The sequence below is a fragment of the Trifolium pratense genome, linkage group LG2, assembly GCF_020283565.1.
Source record: "Trifolium pratense cultivar HEN17-A07 linkage group LG2, ARS_RC_1.1, whole genome shotgun sequence".
NCBI classification, from domain to species: Eukaryota; Viridiplantae; Streptophyta; class Magnoliopsida; order Fabales; family Fabaceae; genus Trifolium; species Trifolium pratense.
The window spans coordinates 43,545,199-43,570,530 of NC_060060.1; the positions used below are offsets into that span (position 1 = coordinate 43,545,199).

At 33.9% G+C, this 25,332-nt stretch overlaps 4 protein-coding genes across 4 annotated transcripts; 3 read left to right on the forward strand and 1 right to left on the reverse strand.

Moving 5' to 3' along the window:
- Positions 1-7,119: 7,119 nt before the first annotated feature.
- Positions 7,120-10,228, forward strand: LOC123909555 (ran-binding protein 1 homolog b-like). The gene is made up of 4 exons (XM_045960417.1): positions 7,120-7,336; positions 7,422-7,573; positions 7,654-7,779; positions 9,615-10,228. Exons 1-4 carry the CDS (start codon positions 7,191-7,193, stop codon positions 9,857-9,859), a joined length of 669 nt encoding a protein of 222 aa, XP_045816373.1. The 5' UTR covers positions 7,120-7,190; the 3' UTR covers positions 9,860-10,228.
- A 1,468-nt stretch (positions 10,229-11,696) lies between these two features.
- Positions 11,697-14,444, reverse strand: LOC123909192 (cytochrome P450 82A3-like). The gene is made up of 2 exons (XM_045959977.1): positions 13,512-14,444; positions 11,697-12,451 (listed from the first exon to the last, which is right to left on the reverse strand). The coding sequence occupies exons 1-2, from the start codon at positions 14,442-14,444 to the stop codon at positions 11,819-11,821; spliced, it is 1,566 nt and encodes a 521-aa protein (XP_045815933.1). The 3' UTR covers positions 11,697-11,818.
- Positions 14,445-18,677: 4,233 nt separating this feature from the next.
- On the forward strand, positions 18,678-20,444 carry LOC123904754. The gene is made up of 4 exons (XM_045954379.1): positions 18,678-18,683; positions 19,108-19,172; positions 19,259-19,349; positions 19,443-20,444. The coding sequence occupies exons 1-4, from the start codon at positions 18,678-18,680 to the stop codon at positions 20,442-20,444; spliced, it is 1,164 nt and encodes a 387-aa protein (XP_045810335.1).
- Positions 20,445-21,788: 1,344 nt separating this feature from the next.
- Positions 21,789-24,891, forward strand: LOC123908702 (cytochrome P450 82A3-like). The gene is made up of 2 exons (XM_045959415.1): positions 21,789-22,769; positions 24,065-24,891. The coding sequence occupies exons 1-2, from the start codon at positions 21,834-21,836 to the stop codon at positions 24,716-24,718; spliced, it is 1,590 nt and encodes a 529-aa protein (XP_045815371.1). The 5' UTR covers positions 21,789-21,833; the 3' UTR covers positions 24,719-24,891.
- The last annotated feature ends 441 nt before the right edge of the window (positions 24,892-25,332 follow it).

Here is a 25,332-nt window from a genome sequence, read left to right on the forward strand (position 1 = left end):
CTTTTGGAAAGAGATAGGGTGCTACTCATAAAATTCAAATATATATAGTGAACTCAATCCCACAAAGTGAGTTTCTCTAGATTTACATTCCACCTTACCTAATTTTAATTACTAAGTTTAAGACTTACACCCATTGCATGCAAGTAATTTTAGCTTCCCATCCAATTGTTGGATTATGAAGTTAGATATAAAAATGGTATATGAATAATTAATCTAGACAGAACCGATCCTAACTATTTTAGAAGCTAGACCCTAAAAGTTAAAAATGAACTTTTTAATAAAAAAACACAAATAATTTATAAAGAATAATCCTCATTTAAATTATACATAATATTAAAAAAATAATCATCCTTGTAAATTACAAACAAAATATTTTTATTTTTGTAGTATTGCATAAAAAAAAATTATTCTAATCAATAACAACAAAATACCTTCTAGCTACTTAAAAAAACCGCCATTCTAGTAATATTTGAAGCAAATTTGTTGATCGAGTCTTCATATTATAGATTTTCAAATGATCATTGCCAATTGCTATTAATATTAAACCATTAACTCTTTTTTGTAATATAGTATTGACAAGTAAAACTTCAAATTGAAATCTACTACTATTTTTTTTTTTTATAAAAAAAATTAATAGATACACGACCGACTAACGCTGAAGAGGTTCCGGAGACGCAATTGTCCTATGCCAATAAGAGCAAAGAAAATATTCATGCACTTAGAGAGGACAACATCTTTCGGGATACACAAAATCAAGAAGTTCCTTTGATAGTACAAAAAGATCTGCAAATTATACATCAAACTTGGGGAGACATGACAGAACAAGAGCAGGAGTTCACAACGGTTATATCTAAACATCGGAAGAAGCAAAATAACATAATAGCCAAGAGCACAGGGAAACCTTATCACACTTGTTCCAAAGGGCACACTCTCGTTCCAAAGGGGCTCCTCCACACACGCTTTGAAAATATATGTTACTCGATGTGGAGAGAGCTCGTTGGTGGCTTTGTTTATGATATAGATAATGGTTGCAGGCATTGTAGAATTGTGCAAGATAAGAACCACAAGTCTTTGACGTAACCCGAGTATTCTTAGCATCGCCTCTTCAGGATGATGTCGAGTATTATTACCACTGCCTCCCCAAGTTGATGTCCTTCTTCGCGATCTCCATTAACTCTTTATCTTCGAGGCATCGGATAACAACACTCCATGTTTTATCCACCATCCCGAACATTAAAATTGCTTCCATCTTCACTTTCCACAATTCAAAATTGTCCCAAAAAAGTCCCTTGATTTCCCACTTGGTACTTATGGTGCTCACTTTAAATTGTTCTGATTGCCCCAAGTGGGCGCCAATTGTTGTGAATTCGTTTAAATATCACACCAATGAAATACTTAATGCGTGGAGCAAAAGAACGACAACCAAATTCAAGAGGAATAACAATAATAATTATAAGCGATAAAGGAAGAACACACAATAATTTATTTATCCAGTTCGGTCCAAACAACCTACTCTGAGGAGAGAGAGCAGCTCTCTTCGTTCAACTATAATCAAACGAGTAACTTTACACAAGAGTTCCAATTGAGTTACAAGAATCAGCCTTCAATCCTAATTCTACCCCAAGTGCCGAATCTCTTCCTGTGGCCAAGAGACTCAATTTGATCCAGTCTACCTAAGGTGTACCACAAAGATAGTTCGCCCACCCGTAGAGTTGTACCAAGAGAAAACTTTTTTTCCTCTCTAAAACCCTAGCCATTGTATGGTGGCAAACCCTAATCATTGTCTCTACATCTTTACTCACTCTTTTTTTGCTCTCCTATTTTTCTATAACCGAGCAACCTCTATTTATAGAAAAATATATTGCCAAAAACTAAAACCAAATCTGCTTTAAAATAAAACAAAATCCAAGTCAGATATCCTGATACGATCATGAGTTCCCTAAACATGTGGAAGAAAACTTATAAAAAATGCACAAATTTTTTTTTGGATGAAGATGCTTTGAGCCCAACTTGAAGCCCAATTCACACGGTATGAAGCATCCTTGGGCTGATTTGAGGTCTAATAATATTGGACTAAATAAATAAACAATTAAGTCCATTTTTCTTTATTTTTATTGTAATTTTCGTTTTTTGTATTGGGGAAATTTTTAGATGTCCTTTAGCTTCCTTCTAGTCTCTCTAGATGTTTCCTAGTGGTGCACCAATTCATTAAAGTGGCTAGTGGGAATTTATAAGCATGTTAGTGCGAATTTTCTAAGTCTTATGATGAATGTATGGTAGTGGACCTACTATGTAAGGTTAGGCTATAAATAAGGCTCTCATGTACTTCTCAAAATAACTTGAATATAATCAAATTTGAGAGTTTCTTTAGTGAGAACTTTTTCTTTGTTCTTATGATAAGAACATTGTTCTAGAGATAAAAACTTTATAGTGTTACTGACAGGTCGCGGTTAGAGTCAAGTTCCTCTTTTCCTTGATAACTTTGGTTCTACCGACAGGTCCCGGTTAGAGTCAAGTTCCTCATTCCTTTGATAACTTTGGTTCTACCGGCAGGTCGCGGTTAGGGTCAAGTTCCTTTACCTGTTTTCAATACGATCTTAAGCAGTCGCTTATCATATCCTCAAAAATCTAATTTTCCAAAAATTAGCAAACACACGCGCGTTTTTGCCCCTCACACCGGTCTTTTCACCCCACGTGAAAACGACAGAAATCAGCTACATGTTTTTCTCCCCAAGCGAAAACACTTGTGCCCCAAGCAAAAACGACAAAAACATGTACCCGGGATTTTCTGACTTCCGTAACTGAGATTTCAAGACATACTCAAAATATTCTAACTTAGAAAACTTATATACTTTGTTGATCAAATACGTGTAAAAGTGCAAAGTATTAAACTCAATCAATTGTATTGGATCTAAGTATGACCATGGTGTCAAATGAATTTTATGTATTAAGAAAATGCAAATGCTAAATAGTGTTCCCGGGCACTCTTTAAGCCCTTAAATAGTAAGTTTTTTATAGAATTTTTATGGAAATGCGTGAAGTCAACGCATTGGAAATTGAAGTGTTTAATTTTTTGAATAAAAAATTTCTTTTAATAGAATGCTTAAAGAGTACCCCGGAGACACTCGTTAGCAAGACCTTAAGAAAATCCTAAGTAAATTTATGAGCAAGTTCCGTGTCTGAACTACAATTATATCAGTCAGACAAGCAGCCTTTCTAAGAACGGTTTACCTCGTGAATGTTATTTGAAGAATAAAATGAATAAGATAACTTATTGTGTGTGTTACACCCTATTAATTGTTATTATTATTCGCATATATAATTTGTTTGAAAAGTACAATGTCCAATATAAAGATCAACCGATAGACAGGTTCTCATAATCTACTGACAACACTAGTTGTAGCAGTAATTCACTCAGGCCCGTTTCTCTGATTTGCCTAATGGCGAATCTATAATATTGACCATAATTAATAATTAATAAGTAGTATAAAAAATTTGAATTTCTAAAAAATATATTTAATATCCAAATACTTGGACAAAATAATTCTTGCATGCATTTCTAAATGCAATCATAAAAGTCACTAACAACTGTGTTTACATCAATATGTTGTATAAGAGAGAACAATGGATGATTGATGAGTTGTTGGACTCTATAATCCCCTAAAAAAAAAATTTTGGAGCCCAAATTATAAACTTATTTTTATGACCTAGGATGGTCGCCCTTTTCGTCCTCTCCCGGATACGGCTCATATTGAAATAAGTAGGTCTCATTCCTCAATATTTTGTTTTAGATAAGCAAGTTGATAAATATAATGGTAAGAGGGCTAGGAGAATCCTTGGGAGTTAAATTTGATTAATCTATTTTTCTCACATACCTTGAGACCATGTCTTGGAACCTGAACTATGTATTGTAATTTTATTGTGTACTAGTATCTGTTCAGTCAAAATACTTCGTGGACTAATGTATCTGAACAAAAAATCTTGTAATGTTAATGTATCTTTTATCAATAATGTATGGCTAAATTCAAACTCAAGATGAATTAATTTGGGATGTTATAATATCCTTGCAATTTTTTTTTATTATACTGTATTTTTTTACAACATTATACTGTATTTTTTTTCTTTCCCAAAAAGCACTATTATAGGCTAAAAATAGTCTATAATAGTGCTTTTTGGGAAAATACTATTACGGGTTGCAAGATAAACGAGCCAACCCATATTTATTTTACCTTTATTAAATTACTATTAAAATAAATTAAATATTTGTCGCCAATGTCATTTATTTCTAAATGTTTTATTTTATATGTGAATAATAAATGTCTATATTAATTAATTATATTGCTGATTATAATTTTGAAAGGGAGATGAAGTAAAAATATATAATATAAAGGAAGCAAATTAGAACTCATAATAATAATGAAAAGTAGTATCCAATGCAAAGGAAACAATAAATAAAATAATTTCAACGTAGTCTAGTAGGGTTATGATAGTATGTTAGAGGTTTTAAGTCGATCATCAACTCTATTGTAAACAAAAAAAAAATGGTATAGTACGAGCTAGTAAGCAATTTTGAGTAAAAGAAAGCTAGTATAGAAGTTACATTTTTTGTTTTATTTTTTTATATTTTAAGGGTTAATTTTAGTTTATGCATGTTGCGGGCTATTCGTGGTATATATGGGCTAACTCATACTATTTTAAACAAGTTTTTTAGTTGTGGGCTAAAATGCCCTTGAAAAATTCGGGTAAGAATTTTAAGGGCCAAACCCTACATTTTTTGGACTTGCGGGCCAGCCTATATAGGTTAATCCATTTGAGATTTTCTTTTACCGCCCTACAAGTTTCTTTGTCTTTTCCTTTTTACCTTTCTAGTACTTAAGTAGTAGACGTTATAAAAATGAGAAAATTTTTTGTAAATGTCATCCGCTACTTAAGTAGAGGATGTTATAAAGGTAGAGTGTTTTTGAGGGGTGTTCGCTACCTAAGCTGCGGAACAGGGAATTTTGGTAAATTTGTAAAACGCGCGAGAAAATTGATAGGGTCACAAAAAAAATCTCATTCCATTTTGACAACTCTACATGTCGGTACAATATTAGGACTTGACGGACCAACTAGTCTCGCCCTGTCACCGTTCATTCTATTGGCGAGTTAGACAGGACACACAAACTAGTAGTGATGGTTCCAAATCTCAATTCATCTCGCTTAAATAAGCGAACTAAACAACCTTCAATTTGAATCTTCTAATGTCAATAAAGTGTTAAATTAAGGAAATCAAAAGGGTTGTTTTTTTATAAAAGAATAAATCAAAATGGTTGTTATTCTAACAACTTCATGATTTGTTAATCAATTGCTAAAATTACTCACTTTAGAGGAGTTGGATCCCCAAAATACATAGTCCAATTTTGAATCTCATAGATCCGCAAAATCAAACATTAAAAATTAATCGAAAAAGTGTTGCATGATCCATCACCTAGAAAATTGATGCATGTTAAAATCCCTACATATCAAAACATTCATCTTTTATATCCAGAAAACTGATACCACTCAAGAGCGTATAGATTAGATAACATGAGTCTACTCTACTATATATATTTTTTATTTATAAATAAATTAAATAATAAGTCGTTGAAAACTCACACACAATATATGAAGCGATTGAAGTTCAAACCTCAATCATAATATCCAACCTATGAATTTTAACATTTATGTCAACTGAGATCGAATTTGACGATCTCATACTTAAACATGTGGCAGTGTTAAAAAAAAAATACAAATCTCAACCATTCATTAGCATTACCATCTATAGAGCTGTCAAAATGGGCTAGCCCGAATGGGCCGGCCCGCCAAGGCCGATTTTTTCCCAGGCTTGGACCTCAAAAATTCTAGCCCGATTTTTTTCGGGCTTTTTAGCCCGGCCCGATAAAAGCCCGATTAAAATATGGGCTAGCCCGAATGGGCCACGGGCGGCCCGCAAGCCCGAATAATTTATAATTTTTTTTTTCAAAATAAATAATATAAGTAACTTGTTTTAGATGATTTTAACTTAGTTTGTATTATAAGAGTTTATTTTGCCACTTTACAAGTGTCTCAAATATCATCCGCTACCTACGTAGCGGATGAGTAAAAATACGACGCACAGAAACACGTAGGTAGCGGATGAGTAAAAATAGAGCGCATTCGTAGGTAGCAGATGACTATAAATACGGGGCGCGAGAAACTCTTAGGTAGGTGATGAGTAAAAATACAGCGCACGAGAAACTCATAAATAGCGTGTGAGTAAAAATAGGGCGTGCGAAACACTCATAGATAGCGGATGAGTAAAAATATGCCGCTCTAGAAACTCGTAGGTAAGGGATGAGTAAAAATAGGGCGCGAGAAACTCGTAGGTAGCGGACGAGTAAAAATAGCGGGTGAGAGAAACTCGGAAGTAGCGGGTGTGTAAAAATAGAGCATGCGAAAAACTCGTAGGTAGCAGATGAGTAAAAATAAGGCGCGCGAGAAACTTATAGGTAGCGGGTGAGTAAAAATAGGGCGCGCGAGAGTTTTTTTTATCCTATATGGTATATTTATAATATAAGAGTATTGATTAACATAACGTAGTAATTAATTTGAAAGTCCAATTTTGATATGCACAACAAAGCGCAGTAGTTTTTTAGTTATTTATAATGTTAAGTTTTAACATAAAAAGTAAAATAAAAAAAATTAAATAAAAAATTCGGGCCAGCCCAAAAGCCCGACTACCCGTACCGACCCAGACTCGGACACTAATTTTCATAGCCCATTTTTTATCCGGACTTTTTAGCCCGATCCGATAAAGCCCGAAGCCCGACCAAGCCGGCCCGAGTTGAGCCAGGCCGCTCATTTTGACAATGCCGCTCGTTTTGACAGCTCTAACCATCTGTAACAAAAGACTATGTAAATCTCACAGCACTTTATCGTTGTATTTTTTTTTTTTTTGGTTTATAACTTTATCGTTGTATAAAATTACACTCATATTTTCTTCGATTTTTCATCTTTATAAAATAGACGTGTCAATCATCCACCGGCTAATCCGAACAACTGCGTAATTTCACAGCACTTTATCGCTGTATATAATCACACTCATCTTTTTCGCTTTTTCATCTTTTTATATAAACCTAAAAACCCTATTAACCCCTCACACTCTCTCTCTCTCTACAATTTCAATCAACAACATGTCATCAAGCACCGATCACCACGAAGAGGAAGATGTTCCCGCCGGCGAGGACGAAGACACCGGCGCTCAAGTCGCTCCGATCGTCAGACTCGAAGAGGTCGCTGTTTCCACCGGAGAAGAAGACGAAGAAGTTATTCTCGACCTGTATGTTATCTCTTTCTCTCTCAAACGATCGATTTGAATTTGTGATTTTTTTTTTTGAATTTTTGTTTGATTGATTTGTTTGTAGCAAAGCGAAACTGTACCGTTTTGATAAGGAAGGGAACCAATGGAAGGAACGTGGTGCTGGAACTGTGAAGTTTTTGAAGCATAAAGTTACTGGAAAAGTTAGGCTTCTTATGAGACAATCGAAGATTCTCAAGATCTGTGCTAATCATCTCAGTGAGTATATTGTTGATATTGCTTTTTGCATTTTTGATTTTTTGAAATTTAATTGATTTTTTGTTGTTTGTTTTGGTTAGTTTTGCCTAAGATGACTGTGCAAGAGCATGCTGGGAATGAGAAATCTTGTGTTTGGCATGCAAGGGATTTTGCTGATGGTGAATTGAAAGATGAACTTTTCTGCATTCGATTTGCATCAATTGAAAGTAAACATTCTTTTGATCTCTTTATTTTTTTGTTTAAATTGTACCATTGGTAAACTATGTTTTGATTTGTTTGATTTATAAGTGTTTTTGGGTTTGATATTCCTTGGTTTTGTAGTTGTACTGATTGATTTAGTTAAATATACTAAACCCTAGGGGTTGGGGCCTGCTGGCCTCATGGTGTATGCTTGTGACTTGAGAGTGTTCTCCTCGCTAGTCCATATAGGGATTTGCTTTGTGTCTTCAATAGGGGCTCCAATATGGAATGTGGTATTGGGCCCCTTGATTAGTTCGTCCTCCTTAGGTTGTATATTGAGTTTCCAAAAAAACTACTAAATTCATGTATTAGGCTTGGGACCTGAGAGTGTGCTCCTCTCTAGATCTCACGTTCGAAACCTCCTGGTGCCGTATATAGGGCTTTGTTCTGGCTTCATTTGGGTAGTGGACGGCGTGGTTAGTCCCCTGGATTAGTTTTTCTTGGGCTGAATGTCGAGTTTCCAAATAAATCTACTAAACTCATGTATTTGTTGCTGGTATTAGTATTTGCTTTTTAAGTGTTAGTCATTAGCCAATTAAGCAGAGTGTTTTGTTCTTCGCCAACTAGATATTTGCAGCCTAATATAATTATTTCAGTAAACATTTTATTTAGTTTTTAGATATTTTTGAATATGGAATGTTCAAAGTTCACTGCTCTGTGAACTTAACTTTAAGATGAATTTGTGGTTTTGTATAGTCAATATTTGTGCTATTTCATTCATGAAAATATTATTGGCGTTGTTGGCTTTAGGTGTTGATTCTAAGATGGGTTACTGAAGTAGCTTTTACATGTTGTGTCTTTGTGCTATTTCATTAAAATCATGTTGGGGTTGTTGGCTTAGATGCTGATTCTAACTTCTAAGATGGGTTACTGAAGTAGCGTTTACATGTATTCCTTTGTTTATGTCTGTTAATGTGTTTCACTTATTCAGTAGGCGTTAGTTGTGCCATTGTGTTTTGAAATGATTATTTGTGAAAAACGATTTGCCATTATTTGAGTTTTCTATTTCTTTGTTTTGTGTATAAAATGGCAGTGGTGTGTAGGTTAGGTTCCTCTTGAGTTTATTTGTAAAATAATTCTTGTTGAATGAAATTATGTTGAAACTATTTGTTTTAGAGGCTTATAGTGATTGTTTGGATGTGTATCAATTGTATTTTTTTCCTTGATTTTATGTTATGGAATTCAAATTCAATCTTCTACTACAAGTACATATTTCATACAATCATTTACAAATTGTTTAGAGTTCCAAACTTGAAGATGTGAATGCGACTGATATGAATTTGTTTTCTATGAGGGTATGATATTACCCAAGGAATCTCTGATGTGTTTGCAGCTTAGATGCCACCTGCGTGTTTGCATGATTGCTAATTATCCTAGTTTCACTTTAAAAAGTAGTGTGTAGTGTATTAATTGTTTGTCCTTGCTAGAATGTGCACCTTTTTTTTACAATGCTTTTCCCTGCTTATGATGATGGGCAGGGTTAGTTGTATGTTGGGGACGGGTGAGTAAGACACAGTTTTTGACTAAACATGATCCTGTCATCCTGTGGCACATTTAATGATAATATGGTTTTTTATACTAGCTTTATTCTGTAGAATGGTTTAGTGCTCATATTTAGGTCATTGCTGCTGTCTTTCCATTGGATTACTAACAATTCACTATTTCAAGTTAACGGCTATATAGTTACAGATGCTATTTTTGCACTGGACAGGAAATATTATTGTTTTGCTGGTGCTTTAATTGCAGAGTGTAAATGTACGACATATACTAACTAGTAACTATTACTTTGTCTTGCTGTTAGATTGCAAAAGGTTCATAGAAACATTCCAAGAAATTGCTGAACCCCAGAACAGAGAAGAAAACGAGGATGCATCCGCTGCTGCTGTTCAACTTGAGAATTTGAGTGTTGAAGGGAAATCAGATGCAGAAAAGCAAGTTGAAGAGAAATCTGAGGACAAAACTAAGCAGCAAGTATCTGCTGCACCAGAAAAAGAAAGCAAAGAAGATTCAGAGAAGAAAGTTGAAGAGCCTGCTTCATCTACTTGATTGTGATATGTTCATATTTCCAATGGGGCAATATGATAAGGTTAGGTGGTTGACCTTTGTGCCACTCTTATCAATGTTCTCTCATAGTCCTAAGTCTTCAAATTGTTTTGTTGCTACGTTATTGAGTGGTCCATATCCTTTGTTGAGGTATTGTCAGCATTGGTAGGTTTTTGAGTCAGGTTTGAATCATTGAGATTGGTGGTTTCAGGGTCTTCAGTTGTTTTTTTCATTCCATTCATGTATTTCTAGTCGAAATTTGAATGAGTCATGTTGGTGTCGGGGATGGGAAGGGTGCAGTCGGGAAATAGTAGAAGTATAAACAAAGGTTTTTAATGCATATTATTGAGTATAACATTTTATAGACTCAAATCATTGGTACATAATTTGCTCTTGATACATTTTCTCCTAACCACTCCCAAGACACTTAATCTGTGCAACAAACAAATTGAAATCTAATATATCTTGCAAAATGATTTTATTTTGTAACAACCCAAAACACCAAACAATAGGCTTTCTAGTTGGAGCTACCATTGTTAGATTTTGATCATGATGCTTGTGATTGATAACTTGAACTTTCTTGAATACGAAATCATGATCTAATGGAAATCATGATCTAATGCAAGAAGCTACGCGAGGCACATGCTGCTAGAGCTGAATTGCCTGCTTTTCTTCAAAGCTGCACGAGGCGCAGCACACTCTATGCAAGGCACAGACAACAATGTTAGGTGTCTTCTAAAATTCTTCATATTATTGGGCTGAAACCACCTTTTTCTGAGCTATGCATCCAAATCTTCAAATTCTTGCAAACTTGACTAAAACAGTTCATAAATGACTCTAAAATGACGCTAAAACCTCATGACTGAGAGTCATCGGTACTCACTTTTTTATTTCATCATAATCAATATAGAAAATTGATCAATTACTTTCTCTTTTTTCTCGTGAATTTCATAGGTTTCTCTTCTTTCGTTGCCATCTTTAAGAATTTTGCTATTCTTAATATGGAATATGAAGATATGCCTTAAAATCAAGTTATTTTGAGAATATTTTGTGCAAAATTATATGTGTACCGAAGAATTCACCAAATTATATTTGTTTTTAACTAGGATATGTTTGAAAACAGAGCGATGTATTCCATGCCTTACATAGAAGCCACTCCTTAATAGGAGATGTAGGAGCGGGTACTGGGTAGCAGTACATTAGTACATCATGGCATAAAAGAGAGCAATTGAGACGAATCACTGCTTTAATAAATATACAGATTTTATTCTTCCGTAGATATGTCGCATGTTCCAACATCGGTTTCTGATATTAGATGGAAGCCCTGGTCCTAGATGCTATAAACTTAACGTAGAGGCAGATGGACCTGATGGAAACGGAAAATGGGAACTGTCAGCTGTTGTGAGCGACACAGGGAACGACTTTGGCTGCTTCGTGCTGGAACAGGCTGATACTCGAGGTTGTAATTTGTATACGGAGTTGTAGTTTGTAACAATCTCGGTCATTCCTAGTTTAACTAAGCCGGACTTAGAGACTTTTTCAAGTATGTCAGACTTTAACCTCATGAACTTTTAACTCCCGAATGGTTAAGTGTATGTTTGGTATCACGGTAGGTATATCATAATCACACTGATCTACCGTGATTTTACTGATGCTACAGGATTTGCCAAAAGCTACACTCACTCTGTAGCTTCTGTAAAATCATGGTGGATCGCCATGATTCTAGCATACTCACGGTGATACCAAACGCGGGCTAAGACAAAAACAAAATCAAATAATAACTTCGTATACATTGTATAAATATCAATCACCAAAATAATATAAGGGAGTACTAATTTTAAAAGTTCGTCTTATTTATTCAAATTAAGAGGTCCAAATTTGCTTAAACGGTTCCAAAATGATTGGAAGATGCAATACAAGATCCATAATCTTATGCATGAATCATATGCTAATTATAATTGATTACATATTTTCATAATAGTTGGGAGACAAACGAGGCTTGATGAGAACTTCAAGAGGAGTAACTTTGATGTTGGTTGTTTCCACAACAGCAGTCATATCAATAGGTTCACTAGAAGTTTTCAAGACTTCAAAGGAATGAAGAAAATTTGCAAGAGTCAAATAAGCACTTCGAAGTCCGAAAGATATTCCAGGACAAATCCTTCTTCCGCTTCCGAATGGTAAGAATTCAAAATGCTGACCATTAACATCGACATCTTTATGAGTAGTAAGAAATCTCTCAGGCTTGAACTCTAATGGATCCGACCAAACACTAGGGTCGGTTTGGATCTTCCATAAGTTCGTGAATAGTCGAGTTCCTTTCTTCACATGGTAGCCACCAATTTTGCAATCTTCTCTAAATTCACGAATTCCTGAGAGTGGTGATGCTGGATACAACCTTAGCGTTTCTTTGACAACAGCTTGAAGGTATACCAACTTATTTATATCTGATTCTATAATGCATAGTCGCTCTTTGCCGACGTGGAGATCGATTTCTTCTTTAACTTTTTCCAGTGCATGAGGATTGTTCAATAGTAAGCACAATGCCCATATGTGTGTAACACTGCTAGTGTCTGTTGCTCCCAAAACTAGTGCCTGCAAGTTGAGTATAGATTATTTAACATTGTAAAATATATTGGCATACATGACATAGAATATTGTATGAATGCTTATATTACTAAAAAAAATTCTTATATAAATTTATTCATAATTATATGGTAACATGGGAGAAAGTTTGCCATGATATGGATCTAATGATCAAATCAGATGGCTCACATATTTTACTGTATAATGTGATAAGATTTTAAAAAATCCATATACTCCATCCGGTCTCATTGTATAAGTAATTTTTTTTTCCTAAATTTATTGAATAATTAATGTATTTAATCTATAATATAGACTAAATACATCAATTTATAGATTAGATGCATACGTTATAACCAAGCAGCAATCATGCATTTTACAAAATCTTATCTTATAATCAGATATCATTTCAGATTAAAATCAAATGACTCGTTATCCAACTTTCTAAATCAAACTCAAAAAACAAGTAATTATAACATATATAAGCATCCAATATTGATCAAACGAATTCTCAACTACGAAAAATTCAAATCAGTGTGCTAGAAGTTATGCAACATAAAAAAATATATCAGGACACAACTTCAACATAAATTCATAAATTTTTCATTTATATCACTAGAATAAACGAAATATAAGTAAAACAAATCTAAAAAGTCAAATGATTTTTGTCTAAATTTGGGACCAAATACATTTGATCTTTTTTCATAAAATTTATTTGAAGAGGAAGCATAATTTCACAAGATATAATACTCCCTCCATAACACTTTAGGTTCATTATATATTCAATGTATCTGACCTATATTGTGGACCAGATACATTAAATATACAATGAACATAGAAAGTACATTTTTGCTTATAAAGTGTTACGGAGGGAGTACAAATTAAACAATATCCCAAAATGCTAATATGAAAGGATACAAATCTCTCAAAGTTTAACCAATGTTTGGTGTTTGATCCCGAATTTGGGTTTGCATCAGCATTAAAACTTTTAGAAAGAGTTTGTCATCCATTTCAGTCTCAGTTGTGTGTTGAGAATACTCGATGTAACCAATAATACTATATATGAACATACCAGAGCTGTGGCTTTGATGACAGTATCTGAATCAAATCCATGAATTTTTCTTCCATCAATAGTAGAAAGCATCACATCCATAAAATCTTGATCTTTTTTACTCTTATCATCAACCCTATTCTTCTTATGCTCATCTAACCACTCTGTCACAACACCATCCAATTCCTTAAAATTTTCCTTCATATTCTTCTCATGTCCACCAAAATCAAACAACCTTAAAAATGGAACAGCATCAGCAATAGGAAAAACACCAATCAAACGCATATAATCTCTCAAAGCATTCAAACATCGATTCGCTTCTTCTTCTTTCACCATCACACTCTCACCAAAATATCTCTTCCCAGCAACCATTCGAAGCACGGTATTAAAAGCCAACTCATGAAACCACTTCTTCATCTCGACTAACAAATATCCCTTTTCGTCTTTTTTATTTTTCCAAGAACTAAAAAGTTCTCTGATCGAAGTTTGAACTTCAGACACATGAACGTGAGTTAATAGATCGATTCTATGATTTGATAGAAAACTTAACGTAACAATTTTCCTCATTTCGCGCCAAAAGGGACCGTAAGGTGCAAAACCAACCATGGCATAATTATATGTCATGTGTTTGCATGCAACGAGGTTGGGACGATATGACACAGCAATGTCATTCGTTTTATAGCAATCTTTCGCGGTTTCCCAATTGTTGATCACAAGAGTTGTTGCTGTGCCGAGTTTGATGGTGAAAAGAGGACCATGTTTGTCAGCCATGGCACCAAAAAGATGATGAGTTGCTTGAGATTTGCTCAAGAGAGGAAAGTGGCCAATTATTGGCCATGCACCAGGAACCATTGGGGGTTGTTTGGTTTTGTTGGATTTTGAGTGATGGAATAAACTTATGAGAATGATTGTTGAAAGGAGAACAATTGCAATTGTATTTTGAGGGAAATCCATTTGGGTTTTGTGAAGGTGATGAATGATGTGATGATTCTATAAAAATATTAAAAATAATTTGATATGTTATTGAGAGCCATCAAGATTAACTGTATTCAATAAAAACTCATAAATCTTTGATCTCAATAGTTCTCAATAACATATCAAATGTTTTTCAATTTTTTCAAAAAATATTATTAATGATCTATATAATATAAACTTTCAATCCAACGATAAATTTTATAAAATTCGTATTTATTATAATAATATTTACGACTTGTGCACGATGAAAGACTTTACCAAATTTGATCATATAAGTTTGTCAACTAGAGTTATTCCCATATGTCTTATTTGCTGGGTTTCTTTGTTTTTTTTGGAAAGGTGTTGGGTTTCTTTGTTTTCTTTATTAGGGAGGAGCTTTTAAGGGATAATTTAAAATTGTTCGATTAGCTCCTTTATTTTTTATCTATATCTTTTGAAGTAATTAAAGATAAGTAAAGATAAGGCCCCTGTATATGGTTTATTGTTTCTTTTATTAATATATTTAGGTTAGGGTGAATAAGGATGTCATCATAGTGTCTACTTTTTTTTGACAAATTGTCTGGTGGGCTTGAAATTTACTTCTTGAAGTGTATAAGTGAGAGATTTTGAGTTTGAACTCTGACCCTGCATATAAAATGCAATTTTCCTAACAATTAAATTATGCTCATGGTGGTTAATGCCAAACTTGAATGCTAATACCTTGATTTTGTTTGAACAAGTTTGGTTATGCAACCATATCCTTAAGTTTTGATGATAACAAAACATATAGAACAATTTTGTACACAAATCGTTTTATTAAACGTGCAAAAAATAAGAAAAGAAAAAGTTGATTTTAAACCATCAATGAAGTGATTCTGGACTCTGAACTACAAGGTTCTGGACAAGACATGTTTTGGACTAGGTATCACTAGCTTTGGACTACAGACTTTGAGAAGCAGCTCTACACATTTACTACAAAATCATATTCTCAGATTACGAAGGAATGATGAAGATCTTATCAAGCTTTAATTAAATACATATACGAAGTCAAAGATTTAGAAAGCTTCCATTCTCAAATTAAAGCTAAGCTAGAAAGCTTCCATTCTCAAATTCCAACGGTACAATTTTTCATCGGCTATTTAAAGAATGATCAAGAGAATTTAACAACAACATAGTCTTGCACATTCTTGTAAATTCTGTTGTAAATTCTGTAAACACTTAGTGTTGTAAATTGTCTATAATTTTATAAGTGTATACCTTGTATTTCAATTTGTGTAATATGCTTATTGAGAAGCAATCTTGTAAACACGAAGTCTGTTGTAAATATACTTGGTTAATATCCTTGAGGGATTAGGTTTAGTCAGTTGCCTCAAGAAGTCATTTAAAATAGGTTAGTGAGGTTGTAATCAATATGATTATAGTGGATTAACTCCTTGTGATAAGGCGACTTTACTCTGGCAAGTTGACTGAAGTAACCTAGTTAACGGTGAACCAGTATAAAAATTCCTTGTTGATCTTTACTTGTTATCACTTGTTTGTCAAGTTTGTTTTGGTTGAAAAGTTTTAATCATTAAAAACCCAATTCAAAACCCCTTTCTTGTGTTTCTTTGAACATTCAAAATTTGATTCCTAATACCTAGGGGTGGCAAAGTGGGCATGCCCACCCCGTTTAGGCCCGCCCCGTTTAAGCCCGCCCAAAAGCGGGGCGGGGCAACTTAGGCGTCCGGGTTCAACAACTCAAGCCCGCCCGTTTATTGGCGAGTTGGCGGGTTGGCGGGCCGGCCCGCCAAATACTTTTTTTTTTTAATAGTTTGACTTATAACTTCACAATTCTTACCTCCTAGTTGATATTAAAAAAAATACTAGCAAATTGCATTGAGAGAAGATTGTGAAGTTAAACAGGTTGAATTATAACTTCACAATTCCTTAAAATTCTTACCTCCTATTTTTAAACTAACAGAAAATAGGGATAATTAAGAGTTGAGAGAAGATTACAGTAGAGAATAGAGATAATTAAACTAACAGAAACATTTAATTAAGTTAATAAGTAATTCCTTACAATTACCCTTAATTAAACTAACACTTACAATTACCCTTAATTAAACTAACAGAAACATCAACTAAGTTAATAAGTAATTCATTACAATATAAGATAAAAGGATAAATACTAGCATAAAGGGAGTACGACGGCGGATGAAATGAATGAATGAAACAAACAACCCTAATTTTGGCAGGAAAAAGAAACGTGAAGTTTTATATGAGAGAAAAATATTACTGGATTGAAATTTGGGCTCCTTATTCTAAGCCCAATTTTCAGTAAAAGTAAAAAAATATAAAAAATTAAAAAGCCCGCGGACTAACCCGCCCCGCCCCACCCCGCCCCGTTTTTTAGGCGGGGGCGGACCACCTTAAGGTAGCGAGCCGAAAACCTCAGCCCGGGCCGCCAACAATGGTGGGTTAAACGGGTCAGCCTGACGGGCCCGGCCCGTTTTGCCACCCCTACTAATACCTCTAAGATATTTTCTCTCCGGGCCCCCCATGTATCTTTTATACCCCCCAATATTCCAACTTTGCCCTTGATAAAAACTTTGATTCGCAGAAACCGAAGTTTTTTCTAGTTCAAATTCAGGAAAATTTCGGTTAACAGAAACCGAATTTTTTTTTCAAGGCAAAAAAAATTTGGTTCGTAGAAACCGAAGTTTTTATTGAAGGGCAAAAAAGTAAAATTCAGAGGGTGAAAAAGAACCATGAGGGGCCTAAAGGAAAAATATCTACCTCTAATGCAGATGCTATTGAAAAATATAGGCCCATTGCAATGGTTAATTTCAAGTTTAAAGTCATATATAAGGTGCTTGCTAATAAACTTATCCAAATTATGCCTACCTTCATCTCTAAGGAACAAAGAGGCTTGATTCATGGCAGGAATATTAAAGACTGTCTTTATCTTGCACCTAGCACCAAAAATAAATGTTACCAAAACTTTTGACACCATTGAGTGAATTTTTTTTGCTCAGATGACTGCCTTCCTAAAGGTGCCATCTGATCTGTCACACACCAGAAACACTAGAATTTTTTTTCAAAAAAGTAGGATAATTTCTTTTTCCCTAATAAAAAAATACAGTGAGACCGTTTGTTATAGCTTATTTTAGAAAAAAAAACTTTTTTTTTATAAAAATAATCACTTTTAATTGTTTTGCATCTGTTTGTTACAGATTTTTAAAATAATCAGAAGCTAAAAATAATCAGAAAATAGCTAAAAATGAGAAACTACTAAATAAAAAAAATTTATTAGGAGAGAGAAAAGAAATGCTAAAAGAAGAAAGTTATTTGTAATTAAAAAAATCACTTTTATAAGTTGTATCCAAACAAACTAAAGATTATTTTATTTAAAACAGTGATTTTTATTATAATAAACAAACACAAATTAAATTCAACTTTTCTAAAAATCTTTAAAAACTAATCTATAAATTATTTTGCATCAAAATCACTATTTTTTTAATCTGTAACAAATGGACCTCGGTCCCACCAAATAAAAGGCACGTAGGAATGAATTTTTTTTCAAAGTGCACCTGTCAAAAGTCAAATACACCAAAACATCCTACCTGAGGAAAAATTAACCGAAATACCCTAGCACTTTCCTGTGAGGGGGACGCGCCATCCCCAGCTTAGTGTTATAATGAAGGACGCGCCAACGGGGGGTCAGCGACCTTGTGAAGGACGCGCCATCCCCAAGGCGGCGTCCTGAGTTGGTTTTTTTTTTTTTTTTTTCATTTTCGTTTTTGAAGGTAAGGGGGTAGGGTTTTGGAAGGGTTAGAAGGGTTTTGAGGGTTAAGGGTTTGGAGGGTTTTGAGGGTTAAGGGTTAGATGGGGTTTTGAGGGTTAGGGTTTAGGGTTTTTTTTTTTTTAAAGAAATTATTGAAAAAAATTATACAAAAATTATATTAATTAATATAAACACACTACAACAATTTTTTTTTTTTTTTTGACATTTTGTATTTTTAGGGTTTTTAAGGGTTTTAGTTTTTTTTTTATTATATATATTATGTTTCTATTTTACTTGTTTATCAACAAAACAAAATCGTGCAATAATAATATTTAATATTATTTTTTACAATACAATACAAAAAAATTGCAAATTAATTGGAATTTGGACAATTCCTACGATCATGGCCCGGCACCCTACATAAAGCACACTTATTCAAAGTTTCGATCTCGTCGTCCATTTCCGTCCTAATGCGCGTACTTTTCGGACGACCTCTCTTACATCTTTTCATTGCTGGGTCGGGGCAAAGTCGACGGCCATAATATTGGGGCCAATATGATTGGTCTTGAATTCCCGGGAAGGTGTTATTGTATACACAAAATACACTTGCAGCTTTGTACACGTCATGTATATGAACTTGATAAGCTTGTGCAGCATGGGAGCATGCAGCAATAACATGCGAACAAGGCAAATGTAAAGCTTGAAATTCTCCACAATCACAGCAGCTTTCACCCAACTTGAGCAGAAATCGACCCATTGGTCGACCCTCGTTGTGATTGACAGTTTCCATTACCCTGAAAGTTTGATTGAGTCGATCAAAAGCAATGACTTGATGTGAGTTTGCTTTATGCATTGCTTCTTTAATCCGTTTCTGACAAGCTTCTGAATATTGTTGTCCAGATTGCAACACAGCTGCTGATTCAGTGGCTCTTCTTTGAAACAGTACGACACACTTATGCACTCGAGTAAGTATAAACTATATTATTTTCGAATATTTAAACATGTCTGCTTAAATTATATATTACTAATCATGTTAATAAATTCTTTTCAGAGTACTATCTCGTGGCACAAAATATGGTGGAAATCCAGCACACGATGTAGTTTCAATGAGGAGTAGGCTCGATGAAATGACTAGAGATGACGTAACAATTCATTTTTTTATCCATCATACTTGCAGTTTATTTATACTTTCATAATGCACTTTCAAATATCTTAATCATTTTTTATACTTGCAGTTTATTTGGAGGCCTTATCAAGACATAGCACTTAATGCTATAGAGGAGGACACTCATTGTTGGTCTGCAACCACGTACCTAATATGTTTTGAAATTTTGGAGTACCACCAAACCGACCGAGTTAAACTCCAGTTTGGAATCAAACAAACTAGATTGCGCCCAGCAGAAAACATGTCAAAATATCACAAGCAAACTAGGCGTGGAGGAGCAAAAGATAGATGGGATGTTGAATATGAAAGTTTTATCGACGATTGGAATAATCGTCACACTAAGGTGATAACTGGCACACATGCAAATAAACTTCCAAATTCTTATTTTGAGTGGTATTATAATACCTTCAATCCGTTCTTCTTCAAACCCCCACCCACACTAAACAATCCATCTACCTCAACCCGTGAATTTACCCCTGACCCTGACCAAACACCCATGCAAACCACAACACAAAATCAATCAGCTCCATACCTAGATTATACCCCTCCCCAATTCCCAATCTATGACCATCAAACCTACATCTCACCACCAACAACAAATTTCTACGACCAACAAAACTTCTACCCATCTAATGACCCAAATTTCCACACACCAGCCCAACAAAATTTCTACACACCGGCCCAACAAAATTTCCCCAACAACCTATTCACTTCACCCCAACACAATACCTACGACACTCAAAACTCTGTGGGTTCGTCATGGATTAATGAGTTGATTACTCTTGATGATCCTAATAATCCTAATATTTTTGACAACCTTTCTGGTGTGCCATTTACCTCCTTGTTCAACGACACATCTACATCAAACTTTTTCAATGCCTCAATTTCGAGTAATCCTACTGCATCTTTTCAGTATCAACAAGACGATGTGGAACAACATCAAGGAGAACTTCGAAGAGGTGATCGTGTTCGTCATGCTCCTACATGTGGTACTGGAGGTCATTTAGGTGACGATGACGTTGGTGGTGGTGGTGGTCGTGGTCGTGGTCGTGCTCGTGGTCGTGATAATTAGTCCAAATTCCAATTAATTTGCAATTTTTTGTATTGTATTGTAAAAAAATAATATTAAATACGATTTTTCCTCAAAATCTTTTGTTTTCTATTTACTTCTAATTTTTGTTTTGTTGATAAACAAGTAAAATAGAAACATAATATATATAATAAAAAAAAAAACTAAAACCCTTAAAAACCCTAAAAATACAAAATGTCAAAAAAAAAAAAAAAATTGTTGTAGTGTGTTTATATTAATTAATATAATTTTTGTATAATTTTTTCAATAATTTCTTTAAAAAAAAAAAAACCCTAAACCCTAACCCTCAAAACCCCATCTAACCCTTAACCCTCAAAATCCTCCTAACCCTTAACCCTCAAAACCCTTATAACCCTTCCAAAACCCTACCCACTTACCTTCAAAAACGAAAATGAAAAAAAAAAAAAACAAACTAAGGACGCTAAGCTGTGGATGGCGCGTCCTTCATTAGGACACTAAGGTGGGGATGGCGCGTCCTTCCTAGGGTCACTGACCTATGGATGGCGCGTCCCACTCACAGAAAAGCACTAGGGCATTTCGGTTAATTTTTCCTCAAGTAGGATATTTTGGTGTATTTGACTTTTGACAGGTGCAGTTTGAAAAAAAATTCACGTAGGAATAGCCCAGGTTGACAAACTTATATCATCAAATTTAAAACAGGTTTGTGTGTATGACAACTGACAAGTTTGTGTGTTTGACAAGTAATAATGTATAAAACTTTTTTGAAAAAGAAGCGACTATTAAAATTTAAAATGGAGGCGTGACAATGACCACTTTCAGTACTGGTTCGGAAAGACAGTAAAAATCCAAAACATTGAATTTCATATATCTAAACAAAATAAGGTGTCTTATCAGAAAACAAGAAGTGAGGTGTAATGTATTGAATTTGGGTTTGAATTCTGACTCCTGCATAATATATGCGATATTTCAATCACAGATATAAAAAAACAAACATAAATTAGTCATTAGGGATAAAAAATGAACCAAAATTTTTTCTGAGGACGAAAACATTTCGATTTTATTTTTAGAGACTAAACTCAAAGTTCACTATATTTTAAGACATAGAAATTTATTTAATTTGTTTAAGTAATAAATTACATCTTCTATTTATTTCTTATTTTATGATTCATAAAATTATTGATGTATCTGATCTATAATATAGACTAAATACATCGATTCATCGATATACTTAAAAAGAAATTTTTTTAGATAAGTATAATATTTATTATTACAATATGAAATGAACTTTTCTCCACTTTTTTTTTTAAAAAAAAAACTGAAACAAAGTTAAGAAATTGAAATATATAATACATATCCCAAATCCAATCTCTTCAAAAAATCATCATCATTCATCACTCTCACAAAACCCAAATGGATTTCTTTCAAAACACAATTGCAATTGTTCTCCTTTCAACAGTCATTCTCTTCATATTTCTATTCCATCATTCCAAATCCAACAAAACCAAACAACCCCCAATGGTTCCTGGTGCATGGCCAATAATTGGTCACCTTCCTCTCTTAAGCAAATCTCCAGCAACTCATCATCTTTTTGGTGCCATGGCTGACAAACATGGTCCTCTTTTCACCATCAAACTCGGCACAGCAACAACTCTTGTGATCAACAATTGGGAAACCGTGAAAGAATGCTATACAACAAACGACATTGCTGTGTCCTTTCGTCCAAACCTCGTTGCATTCGAACACATGACATATAATTATGCCATGGTTGGTTTTGCACCTTACGGTCCCTTTTGGCGCGAAATGAGGAAAATTGTTACGTTAAGTTTTCTATCAAATCATAGAATCGATCTATTAACTCACGTTCGTGTGTCTGAAGTTCAAACTTCGATCAGAGAACTTTTTAGTTCTTGGAAAAATAAAAAAGACGAAAAGGGATATTTATTAGTCGAGATGAAGAAATGGTTTCATGAGTTGGCTTTTAATACCGCGCTTCAAATGGTTGCTGGGAAGAGATATTTTGGTGAGAGTGTGATGGTGAAAGAAGAAGAAGCGAATCGATGTTTGAATGCTTTGAGAGATTATATGCGTTTGATTGGTGTTTTTCCTATTGCTGATGCTGTTCCATTTTTAAGGTTGTTTGATTTTGGTGGACATGAGAAGAATATGAAGGAAAATTTTAAGGAATTGGATGGTGTTGTGACAGAGTGGTTAGATGAGCATAAGAAGAAGAGGGTTGATGATAAGAGTAAAAAAGATCAAGATTTTATGGATGTGATGCTTTCTACTATTGATGGAACAAATATTCATGGATTTGATTCAGATACTGTCATCAAAGCCACAACTCTGGTACGTTCATAGACTCTGTTCGGGAAGATACATAAGCTAACTTATAGCTTATAAGTTCATTTGGCTAAAAAACACTTGTTTGGTAATAGTTTTTTAAAAAGAGTTTATAGTTTATTTTACTAGTTATAACTTATTTTTTAAAACTCTATTTCAAGTAGCTTATGAACTTATAGCTTATAACTTATAACTTATCATTTTTCTTCCAATTTTACCACTGTCATCTTACTTAAAAAAAATTAAATATTAATTAGACATATCTTTTTTTATGTAATTTCATACTTATAAGCTAGGTCAACCAATAATTTTACCAAACACGACAAATTCAATCAGCTAGCATATTGACTATAAGCTAAAAGCTTGTTTGTAAGCTATAAGTTCATCTGCTTTAAACTAACGGTTATCCACTATTTTTTTTTACCAAAGACAGCGATATTCTTATTACCTACATATATAGACCATAGATAATGTTGCTATAGTTTGTATTGTGGTTTTTGTTGTTTAATCTTGTTGGTGTAAATCAATTATTCTCCACGCGTAATTGAGACTCAAATCGCAACAAATTCTCCCTGAATTTTAACACTATGCATACCTAAGTTTGATATTGAACCCATAACTTAAGTTATAAATTAGAAGGATTTGTGTCATCTCATCTGAGTGTCTTGGGATGTGGTTAAATTTGTATTATTTTTTGTAAAATTATGCTTCCTCTTCAAATAAAATTTAAGAAAAAAGATCAAATGTATTTGGTCACAAATTTAGACAAAAACCATTTGACTTTTTAGATTCGTTTTGTTTATACAGTATGTTGTGCTTTTGATATTCTAGTGATATGAATGAAAAATATATGAATTTAAGTTGCAGTTTTGTGTCCTGATATATTTTTTGATGTTACATTTATAAACTTGTGGCACACTGATTTGAATTTATTATAGTTGAGAACTCGTTTGATTAATATTGGATGCTTAAATATGTTATTCATTAAAATATGAGACCGTAGCAAGTATATGGATTCTGGAAAATCTTATAACATTATTCGGTAAAATATGTGAGCCATCTGATTTGATCATAGTATCCATATATATGTCATGGCAAACTTAATCCCATGATACTATATAATTATGAATAAATTTATAAAAGAATTTAAGAGTTTATAAAGATTTTTTTTAGCTTGGTAGCACCATTTCAATACATATACACTTATATGTTATTTTCAATAATGTAAGGATTCATGCAATATTCTATGTCATGTATGCAATAAATTTTACAATGTTAAATAATCTATACTCAATTTGCAGGCACTAGTTTTGGGAGCAACAGACACTAGCAGTGTAACACACATATGGGCATTGTGCTTATTATTGAACAATCCTCATGCACTGGAAAAAGTTAAAGAAGAAATCGATCTCCACATCGGCAAAGAGCGACTATGCATTACTGAATCAGATATAAATAAGTTGGTGTACCTTCAAGCCGTTGTCAAAGAAACACTAAGGTTGTATCCAGCATCTCCGCTCTCAGGAATTCGCGAATTTAGAGAAGATTGCAAAATTGGTGGCTACCATGTGAAGAAAGGAACTCGACTATTCACAAACTTGTGGAAGATCCAAACCGACCCTAGTGTTTGGTCGGATCCATTGGAGTTCAAGCCTGAGAGATTTCTTACGACTCATAAAGATGTTGATGTTAAGGGTCAGCATTTTGAATTCTTACCATTTGGAAGCGGAAGAAGAATTTGTCCCGGAATATCTTTCGCTCTTCGAAGTGCTTATTTGACTCTTGCAAATTTTCTTCACTCCTTTGAAGTCTTGAAAACTTCTAGTGAGCCTATTGATATGACTGCTGTTGTGGAAACAACCAACATCAAAGTTACTCCTCTTGAAGTTCTCATCAAGCCTCGTTTGGCTCCTAATTATTATGAAAATATGCAATCATTTATAACTAGCATATGATTATGCTTAAGATTATGGGTCTTGATTGTATCTTCCCATTATTTTTGAACCGTTTTAGCAAATTTGGACCTCTTAATTTGAATAAATTGGATGAACTTTTAAGATTATGGTAGACATTTTATGTGATTATCTTGTTCGAATTCAGAATATCTTCTTTGTTTGCTGAGTTTTCAGGTGGTGAGCATCTATAAACCCAAAAAAAGAAATGATTTAAGAAAATACTCGATCATTGTAAAACAAGTCCAATTAATTCCATTTTTTTACAAGAAACTAATTTTCAATAATCAATTAGTGTCAACAAATCAAAGTTCGATAGACACCCAAATTCATTTTACAAAACATTCAAGGTAACTTATTTATTTGTATAAGTTGTTTTGTATAAGCTCAAAAGTAAGCTATTTCAAACGGGAGGTAACTAAACGCCTTTTCTTGGAAGGGTCCTGTAGTAAACGAGTAACTAAAAATTTATGTGGAATATGTAACATAAAGTTGAAGATTTATTTATATGGTGCAGGTGAAGTTGTCTCAATTTTCTACTAAAGGTGTCAATCTAATGAGCTATGCCACGAGGTAATCTCTAACTCATGACTTTTTGGGGTTCAAAAGCAATAACG